The 12,500-nt window shown below is 41.4% G+C and overlaps 1 protein-coding gene across 1 annotated transcript in view; it reads right to left on the bottom strand.

The window, feature by feature from the left end:
• Window positions 1–2,571: 2,571 nt before the first annotated feature.
• LOC119583814 (putative ammonium transporter 1) overlaps window positions 2,572–12,500 on the bottom strand; it is a gene marked incomplete in the record, with an annotated part of 14,457 nt that continues 4,528 nt past the window's right edge. Inside the window, 8 exon segments of the mRNA XM_037932519.1 lie at window positions 2,572–3,372; window positions 4,202–4,300; window positions 4,801–5,037; window positions 5,471–5,582; window positions 6,817–6,902; window positions 6,991–7,132; window positions 7,511–7,710; window positions 9,527–9,754. Coding sequence (XP_037788447.1) covers window positions 3,080–3,372; window positions 4,202–4,300; window positions 4,801–5,037; window positions 5,471–5,582; window positions 6,817–6,902; window positions 6,991–7,132; window positions 7,511–7,710; window positions 9,527–9,754 — 1,397 coding nt within the window.

Below are 12,500 nucleotides of genomic sequence, written 5' to 3'. Positions count from 1 at the left end.
CCTATCAAAGCTGTTTAAAGGATTATCCGGATTATTCACACATGTTCTTATCATTAGCTCGCAAAGAACGAACAAAATATATACATGTAACACATTCTGCTGTGGTGAAATCGCCCGTAAGTTCAGGGGTTAAATATATATGTAACTGCAGCAAATGTCGATGACTGCTACGTTGGAAGGATCTTTTAAAACACCAAATATTTTTAGATTATCAGAAACCCTTTTCTGTATAACCCGTTCTTTTTTGGAAACGGAGGTGTAACGAATTAGCTTTCGACGTTTCCATAAGCCTAATGAAACTTTGATTTTTTTTTTCACGAGTACCTAATGCAGAAAATGCTATAATTATTCCATTGCAAGTAGTGAGATTTTCTGACTAATTGAAGCATTATGTTGACAGGGACGGTTTCCATGAAAAGCCAAGTTCCAAGTTTTGTTTTTGGTTAATGGTTAAAACAAATAAATGTGCCAGACATCCAAGATCATATAGCACTATGGTACAGTAATGTGTCAAAAAGCGGTAAAAATGAGTTAACGATTAGGATAAGTGGACAGAAGAAGGGAATGAAGAAAAGAAGGGAAAGGAAAGGGGGAGAGGAAAAGGCCAAGCAAAATTTGTTGTGGCGAGGGCTTAGATAAAGGTTCTGACTAATTGCAGCAGTGTGTTTCGTTGAAAGGGACGGTTCTACGAAAAGCCAAGACTCCAAGATTTGTCTTTGGTAAAGAAAATGTCTCACTCCAAGTTCCTGTTAATGATTCGTCAAGAAAATGACTCGGCCAAGTCCAAGGCAGGTGTGGAGGCGTTCCACATGCGTAAGGTCTTCTTTAGACTGTTCTTGTGGGTCGCAGACTGCCATAATGAAGACAGTAAATTAAAAGGTGGATTGCAATTAGATCATTCGCAACACCTGCTAAGATTAAAGAAATCAAACCTAACCATGCATTTAAAAATTGTTAATGAGTTATGTCAAAATGTAAGGGAAATATTCATTCATACCTATTGTGAATCATATTAACTGTATGGCTGTGTTAGGGTTACTGGTGCTGTTATTCTCCATTACTGAATACAGCTCGGTAATTGAGAAGACTTGTAGGTCCTTTCTTGCTTTAGTGTCAAAACGTCACCTCATTAGACTCTTGATTTTTACTGCTACATTTTCTCCGAGAACTTCAAATGGCGCTATTCGCTTTAACGGCTGACACAAACACAGTCGTGCAAGTCAGCCATGTTTACTTGCAGAGGCCTGTCCAGACGAGCGGGCTTGTCCACCGGGCAGCGGTTGGCGAGCAAATTCTGCCGGTGTTGAATTTTGTCCACACGGCTAAGTTGATGAATAGGCGGGCGTGTCCCGACGATGCCAGTAACGTGGGAAGTGCGGTACGATAAGCATGGCACCTAGCATTACCAAGAGAGTTGTTTAGCATGAATTTTTTTAATGTGTAAAGAAAAAGGAAATATGGTTTAAAGATTGATTCCTTAAAAGAGACAATACTTCGGGAACTATTTATTCTATTTAGTGAAAATTTTCTTCCTCGCCAACATCTAAGGTCATTAGCGGCGTATGCAAAATATGGCTGTAGGATGAGGCTTGGGGGCAAAGTCCCCAGGTAAGAAAGGTTTTTGGTTCATAAGGCGATGTTTGTGGATTTCCAGAATGGTCAAAAACAAATATACCAGGCAACAAGCCCCCCCCCCCCTCCCCCCACGGCAACAACGCGCAAGATATAAGGGGAGGGGGTCTGTGGGAACTACAACTCGGCCATGAGCAAGATTTCAACTATTTAAAAATGAGCGTAAGCACTTTTTATACCTGTGGAGCCGTATATAATGAAAAAAGACAAACGTGAGAAATGGTACAACAGCAGAAGCACCGGGAACCATGTGGTTATTTCGCTCATCGTCAAATATGCTCGCTCAGTGGGCATGTCAGCCGATCAGGCCCGCTCGCCTGAACAGGCTTTAAATATATCAGTGGCGAAGTATTGTTACCATAAAGCAATGCAAGACTCTCCGCATTATCATTTTTTACCATTAGTATTCATCAAAATTGTATTACAGCGTAAATATTACACTGACAGCATAAACTCTGAAATATGGCAGAGAGCTTCCTACACAAATGATAGCCCAACTTTGAAAGTCTTTGAATTTCTCAAAAAGATGTAACCTTTCGTAAGTCTTCCTCAAAACGAATTAATATACTACTATGGAAAAACAGTAATGTTTAAGCCAAGGTATACACTTTTTGGAAATCATTTTTTACTAGAATTAGTCTGATGGCTAAGTGTACAGTATGTCGAAGCGTTTGTACTGTGTTTCACCAACCTACAATGACTAATAATTAACGGTTAAAACAAATTAACCGTTCTAAACATGAAATCAATGATCTTCAATTAGATAAACAATCGTCATTATTGTTTTGGATTATATGGCACAGTAAAATGCTTGTCAGCTCTTTTTTTTTTACTTTCTGCCAATGAATCTTCATATAATATCGAAATATTCAATTCCAGAGTAGAGTACGAGCGGAGTTACGACGGCCTGTTAGGATGAGGTATGAATAACAAAGCGTATTATGTTTTATACCCTTTTAAAACTTAGTATATTTCAGTACATTAAAAGAATATAGCCAGTAATGAGGTAAGTCTATAAAATAGTCTAGTTTTCATATGACTTACTGCATATGTACAATCTCATATTTTGATATATATAAATATTTATATCGTTTTTTTATATTAGTTTAATGAGGTAAATGTTCATACCTAACTACGATAAAATGTAAATACATGCTTGCATATAGTACAAAAACTGAATATTTTAATTACACGCAAAAAAAGCGCTTAGTTGCAATCACTCTTCAGAATACAGTAATTCTTTTGTACTTCCACGGACATTCACATATAAATATTCTAAAATAAAAAGTGCGTGTAGACGGTTCAATCTACACTACGAACGTGTACATACATTCTTACACAACAACAAACTTCTTAAGAGAACGAAAAAAAAAAACGGAATTCGAATATCTAAACAAAAAGTGCAGTACGACAATTTTGATTAACGTTTCGGAGGGCAACGGCGCGATCACATCTTCGAATGCTCCTCCTCGAAGCCGTCGTTGTAATAGCCGCTCGATCTCTTGCCTCGGTGCGGGTATCCCTTCGTCTCCATTTCGTAGTGCTGGTTGACGTCACTCACGGCGAACTCGCTCCTCCTGCCGTTGGGGCGAGGCAGGGTGGAGGGGTCCTGGGCCGGAGGGTATGGTCCCCCGCGATGAGGCCCTGGGAGGGTCCAGTAGGGGGCGTAAGGAGCGTATGAGGGCATGGCGCCCCCCACCCAGCCCTGGTACCAAGGGGAGCTCATGTTGGGCGGCAAGTCTGTCAAATGGGGTAGGGAGGTTAGCATCTGCGTCGATGGTCAACGAGTTCTTAGTGTTATTGTTAAATTTTACTGCTCTTGAAAACTGGGTGGTTAAATTCTACTGACATGTAAGTTTTGGCATTGAAAATTTAGCAACTTTGAGATTTAAACACTAGAACGTGCAAAGTTAAAGCGGCTGGTGACGGGTCGAGTGCTATGATGTAGCTATTTCGTAGATATTTTCTAAAGCCACATTTGAAGTGGCAATTACGAATTGTGTTGATAATGACCAAACACAAAAAGAAATGCCATAATGGTGATCATTACGAAGCTCAAATTCACTTCAATAAGCGAATCCATTAATACTATTACAGTATAAAACCATTAAGCCTTCAAATACTGTACAATGCAAACCCCAAGGCAAAAATGGAATGTGGGTCAAACGGACTATATTCTCAGAATGAGAAGCTTATAAAACAATATACCAGGGGAACGAGTATAGACCTATAGTAACACACTTCGTAGCTCCTGAGCCTGGAGAACCACCTAGTCTCTGTTTACTTCGTTTATTCATGTCGCATTAAATCATTCCTACCTTGGGAGAAAAACCAACAATACAAAAACTAGATTTATTGAAAATGAGACTACAGTTTTGAAATCTACCTGGATTTCATCTTCAGGTCTTCAGAGTGTTTTTCTATCCATTCCTACCTTGTTTGTATATTCATTTGATCTCTCGCATACTTCCTTTTCCTACCTCCATATCAACAAAGTTCTTTGCTGTTTCCCTATCACTATTTCCTCCCAGCTTTCTTTTAAGCAACCAAAGTTATATACCGTACTTACACTTGTTTCTTCCTGAATGCGAGAGGCTGTCCCCATACTGGTGTTCCTCCCAAGACTTGGCCGGATATGCAGGCTCGCCATGTTTCACAATGTCCATACCTGCAAGGGCGTTTATCTATGATTACACAACAAAAAAATACATAGAATATGATGCAGAAAGTAAAGATCCCAAATGAGAATCAGAATGAATAGGTTGCAGAAAAAATGTGATTCGGAGTGGAAAGAAAACGGGCTGTTATGAAACAATAAAATAACAAATAACGAACTTTCTCAGAAGCGGTTCCATAATAAAAATAAAGAATGAATAATAAAGGATGAAGGAAAATCAGAGATGCCATGAAAAAAACTATTGTCAGATAAAAAAAAGAAGAGGTTATGCATGATAACGACTTAAAAAACGAACATGAGACAAAGGAGAAGGTTCATGGAAAAAATACACTGGTGAAAAAAAAGGTTAAAACACATGATACGGATATTTGAGGATCTTTAGGTCTTCGACGACAAACTGGAATCATTTCCTAGACCACCATGCTCCACTCTCTTCATTACCGACGGAAACGTCTCTCCAGCATTTCTAGCCAAACCACAAAGACACTCACCCTGCATTTCCAGCTCAGGAGGAACTCGAAGCAAGCCGGACAGCCTCATGATACCGAACATGACGACGCAGATTCCTCCCGACCAGCCGATGATAGCCAGCGCCCCGATCATGTTCCACGCCAGGATCATGGGTGTGCCTCCGAAAACGATGCCACCGTCCTGGAAGAGTGCCACGGCCACCAGCCCCCACACGCCGCCGCCCATGTGCACGGCCACGGCGTCCAGAGGGTCGTCCACTGTGCCAATGGTTAATGGTTAATGGTTACAAGGCAAAATAAACGGGTTCGACGTCAAAATCCACCGTGCCACGAAATACAAAATGTTTGCTTTCAGATTCTGGAATGGTTATGGGTGATTTGACAAGTGATATCTTTGTATTTTTAGTATTCAGTTATATTTATGTTTTCTTTTAGAAGACTGACCTCTTTAAAATGAGTTTCTTCTGTTCATAAGATTTCTATATATCGAGAATTCTAATTCAATAATTGCTTCGAATACCGTCATGGTAAGTTGTTGTTTTTTTATCTTACACCCAGCCTAATTTCTTCCTTTTCTTCAACAACAACACTACCAAACAACACCTCTTAAACATCACCTATAAAAAAAAATACCCTAGGATCAATCTTACACCAAGAAAACACCAAGGAAAAACGTAAAAGAACAGCAAACCTCTAAGTTTCGGCAGCAACTTGTGGAAAGCGAGGAAGACGGGGCCAGCTATGACTCCGGTGACGCAAGCTGACCACGGCCTCATGACATTGCATCCCGAACAGATGGACACCTGGAAATTGGGGGTTTTGTTAGCTTGGGTTCTTAGCGAAACTCTCGTGCATTCTCTTTTACTCTTCATATGGGTAGGATTCTGTAGGATTGTTCGTACAGATGGGTACTTTTTTTTAGAAATTGTTCACCCAAAGTTTATTCCTGTATGCCGAAAGATTCTGCTAGCGACGGTATTTATGAAAGTATTTTTTTTTTCTCTCTTAAAGAGTGAGTGAGAGTGCGAGTGCAAGAGCGAATGTGAGTGTGAGTGCGTGCGTGTGCGTGAGCCCGTGTACCGGTGTGCGTATTACACATACAAAAATATGTACACATACAAAAATATGTACACATACATATATATTATATATGTAAGTATGTATCTCGTGTTACAAAAGACTTAATTTGCCTTAGATAACAGGAGAAATATATAAATATATATATATAAATATAGATAAAATGTTGCAAGGGACTGGAAGGAGCTTGCGTCAGACATGTGCTTCATATGGTATTTAAGCAAGTAATGTTCAACTTATCAATCCCCTTATTCGAGAATTTCATTTCTTTCATACACGAAATCCCAAAATCGCGATCAAGGACTGGATTTAAAATAAGCCAAAATTGATTAATGCGAGAACTTGTTGTTAATTCAACTTCACGAATTGCCTAACGTACAAAAAAAATATTTCCCCCTGGCTAAATCGCCTTTAACCTTCTGTAAACTAACAGATTTAATAAACGATCATCAGTTTCGTACGAAATGCATTACGTGAAAAGGTAAACACAACAGACTAAGATCTCCCAGTGCCTAAAACGTGTTATAATTGATTTTAACCCATCAACACCCATCAAGTGCACGGGTACGTGAATAGATATTGTAATTGGCAATATTTAACTATAAAATTCTAATAGAAGACAACATGCAGTTCATTCACGAAAAACTCCTGCCAGGTGAACCAACCGGTAGTGACCAGACCCTTTGTCTATTTACGTTTGTTCGTTGTCTGTGCGCGTGCGTGAGCATGAGAATGAAAGCGCGTGTATGAGCGTGAGAGGAAAGCGAGAGTGAGCGTGGGTGAGAGCGACAGTGAAAGTGAAAGTGAAAACGATAGTGAGAGCGAGAGTGAAAGCGAGAGTGAGTGGGAGAGTGAGAGCGAGAGTGAGAGCAAGTGTGAGAGCAAGTGTGAGAGCAAGTGTGAGAGGACGAGTGAGAGGACGAGTGAGAGAGACGAGTGAGAGAGACGAGTGAGAGAGACGAGTGAGAGTGAGCCTGAGAGAGCAAGTGAGAGTGATCCTGAGAGCGAGAGTGAGAGTGAGCCTGAGAGCGAGAGTGAGAGTGAGCCTGAGAGCGAGAGTGAGAGTGAGCCTGAGAGCGAGAGTAAGCCTGAGAGTGAGAGTGAGCCTGAGAGCGAGAGTGAGAGTCTGAGAGCCGGCGGAGCAGCCGGAGATGACGGTGTTCACGACGGACTTGGCCACCGCCGCCGCGTCGCCCTCCTGGCTGATGGACGCCTGCGAGCCCCCGTTGAAGGCCAGGAAGCCGAACAGGAGGATGAAGCCCCCCAGAGCGGCCAGCTGCGGAGGGAACGGACGGTTACTCTACGACACAGGAGGGGTTTTCTTTTGGGGGGGAGGAAGTGGATTTTTTCTGTTTTGTTTGTATGTTTATATGTTTTGTTTATACTGGTGGGACGTCTATTACAAAGAATGACACGGGTTTCAGTGTTGCTTGTGGTAGAGTACAAAGGAGTCAAGGCGGGATTTTGCGAAACCGAAATAGGCATCGGTCCCATACTAATTTACATTCCAAATATAACACAACCAGAAGCAGTGAACCAATTAACCCAGGACTGACATGACACATATTTCCGGTTTGATCTCTCTCTTCATTTTCTTTTCTTTACTTTTTTTCAATACAAACCAAAAAAAACAACAACATCGCCAGCAACCGACCGGCACCGAATGTCCTCGAATCTCCCTCCCGTTGGGCCCGAAGCGCCCGATTCGCGGCCCGAGGATGATGGCGCCCACGAGCGCTGCGACGCCGCCCGTCAGGTGGACGACGCCGGAGCCTGCGAAGTCCTGGTAGCCGCGGGTGGACAGCCAGCCCTCCTGCGTCCACGCCCAGTGGGTCACGATGGGGTACACGAAGGCTGCAAGTGGGACGGGGGGGGGGGGGGGGTATTAATGGCATCGAGTGCATCGTGGTGCTTGGTTTCTCTGCAGTTCTTGGGTGATTTGAGGGCGGGAGGTTTTGAAATGGGTTTCATGTGTATTTCCATCCAGCCATTTTCTCTCTCTCTCTCTCTCTCTCTCTCTCTCTCTCTCTCTCTCTCTCTCTCTCTCTCTCTCTCTCTCTCTCTTTCTTTCTCTCTCTCTCTCTCTCTTCTCTCTCTCCTCTCTCTCTCTCTCCGATCTCTTTCTTTCTCCTCTCTCTCTCTCTCTCTTTCTTTCTCTCTCTCTCTTTTTCTCTCTCTCTCTCTCTCTTCTTCTTTCCCTCTCTCTCCTCTCTCTGCTTTCTTTCTCTCTCTCTCTCTCCTCTCTTTACTTGCTCCGCTCTTCTCTCTCTCTCTCTGCTTCTTTCTCTCTCTCTCTCGATCTCTCTCCTTCTTTCTTTCTCTCTCTCTACCCATCAATCTTTGTCTTCTCTCTCTCTCCATCTTTCTTTCTCTCTCTCTCTCTCTCTCTCTCTCTCTTTCTCTTTCGTCCTCTCTCTCTTCTCACCGTCTTTCTCTCTCTGCTCCATCTCATCTCGCTCTCTCTCTCTTTCTTTCTCCTTGGCTCGCTCTCTCTCTCTTTTCTTTCTTCCTCTCTCTCTCTCTCTCTCTCTTCTTTCTCTCTCTCTCTCTCTCTCTCTTTCTTCTCTCTCTCTTCTCTCTCTCTCTCTTTCACTCATTCTTTTCCCTCTCCTCTCTCTCTTCTCTCTCCTCTCTCGTCTCTCCGTCGCTCTTTCTCTGTCTCTCTCTCGCGTCTCTCTCTCTCTCCTTCTCTCCTCTCTCCCTCTTCCCTCTCTCATTTCTTTCCGCTCTCTCTCTCTCTCTTTCTTTCTCTCTCTCTCTCTCTCTCTCTCTCCTCTTCTCTCTCTCTCTCTCTCGAAAATTCTCCCTCTCCTCTCTCTCTCTCTCTCTCTCTCTCTCTTTCTCTCTCGCCTCCTCTCGTTCTCATCTCTCTTCTTCTCTCACTCTCTCTCCTCTCTCTTCTCTCTCTCTCTCTCTCTCTCTCCTTACTTTCTTTCTCTCTCTCTCTCTCTCTCTTTCCTTTCTCTCTCTTTCTCTCTCTCTTTCCTTTCTCTCTCTCTCTCTCTCTCTTTCTTTCTCTCTCCCCTCCCATCTCTCTCTTTCTTTCTCTCTCTCTCTCTCTCTCTCTCTTTCTTTCTCTGGTCTCTTACTTTCTCTCCTCTCTCTCTCTCTCTCTTTCTTTCTCTTTCTCTCATCTCTCTCTTTCTCTCCTCTCTCTCTTTCTTTCTCTCTTTTCTTTCTCTCTCTCCATTCGTTCGCTATTTCTTTCGCTCTTTCCTCTCTCTCTCCTCTCTCTCTCTCTCCTCTCTCTCTCTCTCCTCTTCTCTCCTCTCTTCTCTCTCCTCTCTTTCTCTCTTTCTCGCGGTCTTTCATCCGCTTCCCTTTCTCTATTTCTCTCTTTCTCTCATTTCTCTTCCTTTCTCGATCTTTCTCATGATCTTTCCTTCCTGTCTTTCTCTCGTTTCTCTCTTTCTCTCTTTCTCTACTTCTCTCTGCTCTTTCTCTCTTTCTTCTTCTCTCTCTCTCTCTCTCTCGTCTCTCTCTCTCTCTCCCTCTCTCATCCCTCCTCTCCCCTCTTTCTCTCTCTTTCTCTCTCTTTCTCTCTCTTTCTCTCTCTTTCTCTCTCTTTCTCTTTCTCTCTCTCCCATGTATCCTATTGCACTTTCCTCTGTGTCATGCACAAATACGAAATAGAACCAGCACACACATACAAATAACCCGTCGTCCTGACCTGTTAAAATGATCGAATAGATGAAGTAGGCGCTGAAGGCGCACCTCTCGGCCATGGAGCCCGAGACGATGGTGGCGCAGGTGGCGGCGAACACGAACTGGAAGAACCAGAAGGCGAGGCGCTCGTCGGGGACGCCGACGGAGGCCCAGTAGACGGTCCCGCAGAACATGTTGCCCTCGCCGAAGGCCAGAGCGTAGCCCACGAGCCAGTACGAGATGCCGCCGATGACTGCAAGAGGAACGGGCCTTAGGCTTCGGTACAGTTTTTGTCAGTGGAAAAATTTTATGAATATACATACTCATATTGAATCAGCTTGATAATGGCATACGTGCATAAATCTCTCTCTCTCTCTCTCTCTCTCTCACACACTCACACTCACACTCACACTCACACTCACACTCACACTCACACCTCACACTCACACTCACACTCACACTCACACTCAAAACAAATGACTTCCTCCAAACCATACTATGAATACCATTAATGCCAACACATACGAGCAAGGCTTATTATGCTGCCTGAATTAAACCCGCTGAAAATAATCCGCTCCAAGTTAACTGAATAAAAACCTGAAGTTGAATGAATAAAGCCCGATAGTTAACTAAATGAAAGTTTTCAACCGCGGGAATAAAACTACCTTAATACATGACGTGTGCACAGTGGTTTCCTTTGAAAACCTTTAAACCACGACAGTAAAACTACCTTAAATGTATGACATATCTATATCTATCTATCCATCTATCTATCTATCTGTCTGTCTTATTATCTATCTACCTAGTTATCTACCTATTTTCCCACCTATCTATTCATTATGGTTCCCTTCGAAAACAACCAAAACTTGAGATTTTTTTTTCTTCTCTATAAAAAATATCTATTGACAAGCACGCAATACCCATCACGAATGCCGGCTTCCTCGTTTTCTTTTCGTTCCGCCCAAACTATACGAAAATTGGTCCTTCCACAAAGGCTGTGTTCCTGTCGTCAAACAGAGTTAAAATGTATCTTGATTTACGTTATTACTTGCTTCCATAAACAATTTAAAGATGATTTCAACTGTGACATTTTGTAATGTACCGAAGAAAACTCTGTCATGTGAAATTCCTTTTCTTGTTCTGCAAATAAATGCTGTATCGTAGCATAGTACTTTAATGGTCATGAAGTGGGATCCCTAAATAATGCTTCACACAAGAAAGAAAACGGGACTTTATCAAAATGGATAAATGAAAATAAAGTGTGTATATAATTTGAAATGGTTTTATAAATGATTTTGCTACAAAGAATACCTAACGGATGAACATCTAGAAACTGAAGGCCAGGATTCCCTAGTCAGTGTAGATTATGATAATATTAAACAGCAAGAAGTGCACGTTATTTTAAGTGCATTCTGATTAATCTTAAATAATATTTTAGTTTTTGCACAGGTAAAAAAAAACAATATATATATATATATATATATATATATATATATATATATATATATATATATATTTGTATGGGTTTACATAAGTGTATACTTGCTGTCACCTTGTCATGCAGGCTACACATTTTCATTAAAAACAAAACAAAAAACAAAACAAAAACAAGGGTCTCCTTCAAATGACCTTGGGAGAGTCCTCAGGGAACCTAGCCCCCTCCCCCCTCGGGCCCCAAATGAATGGCTTAATGTTTCGGTTTTACTCTCTAACAAACATCAATCTAACTTAAGACAACGGTTTACTATAGTCCAAATCTACAATATCTTCACCAAACACACATGATACATAACAGAAGTGCATTAAATACCGAACTAGTAGATTAAATGCAAGGCAGAACTAGATCGTTATCACTACTGAATCGAACTCAATATTCTGTGAGGTAGTAATCCCTAAACCATCACAAAGTCGCTAAACGTGCCAACAGGAATACAAATGATTCAAGTTTCTAAAGTTTTCTTCCACATCGTGATTGGTCTGGAAAAAACAGAGAAAAGCAAAGAAAAAGTTTACCGGTTTCTTGCGCCCATGCCTCTCCCTTTGCCACAGACAAAATGCAATATAGACAACACAAAATGATATATACCATTGCAACAAAATAACTGTATGAACAACAACAAAATAAATTTTGTAACTTCGTTTCTCAAACCAATCAAGGGTCGACGTAGTATCATGGGATTCTGCATCCGTGGATATGAAATTCACTTTAATGTACAAATCTTTTAGAGCAGAGCCATAGAGCGGAGATCCGGGAACTCTACATGTAAACAGACTCGCCAGGAACATTCATGACGAGAACACAACTATAATAAGTAGGTAAAGTGCATGAAATATATTAAAACCTTACCTACTATGGCTGAAACAGACATAATATAACAACTTGGTGATTCTTCCATTCTCAATGCTGTTATAGTAACAAGAAAAAAAATTATATTTACTAGCAAGTTATCAAATTCAAAGTGAACATGTGCTGCTGACGCTCCTAAGGTATAATCTTATTCACCAAGAATACTAAGACTTGTTTACGACTACATGGTCCTTAGCAAAAGCCTTATAATAAAATCATTCACATGCTGCATGTAACAGTCGGTATATGATTAGAAATCGCCAAAGCAAAGAGAAATGAAGACTAACGTATGGCTGATTTATCTCCGGATCTTTTTTCTTTTTCTTCTTTCCGTCTTTCTTTTTCTTTCTGTCTGTCTTTCTTTTTTTCTTTCTTTCTCTCTTCCTTCCTTCCTTTCTCTCTCCTTTTACACAGCTTCAAAAACACGTGTTAAACAAAGGGATGACAGTGTCTGTATTATGCACTGCCTCCACTAACCCACAATCTCGATTACTACTTGCTAGGCATGTTATTACCAAGTGCAATATGAACCTTCCACCAACTGTAAATAACACATGCATTTATAACGTTGTTTTAATTTATTAATTCATCATCAGTGTACCTACTATTAACCATCGGATGGATGCCAAGAAAAATAACATTTTCTCCATTA

This window comes from Penaeus monodon, chromosome 17 (genome assembly GCF_015228065.2).
Source record: "Penaeus monodon isolate SGIC_2016 chromosome 17, NSTDA_Pmon_1, whole genome shotgun sequence".
NCBI classification, from domain to species: domain Eukaryota; kingdom Metazoa; phylum Arthropoda; class Malacostraca; order Decapoda; family Penaeidae; genus Penaeus; species Penaeus monodon.
This window is presented reverse-complemented; position numbering and strand designations above follow the sequence as displayed.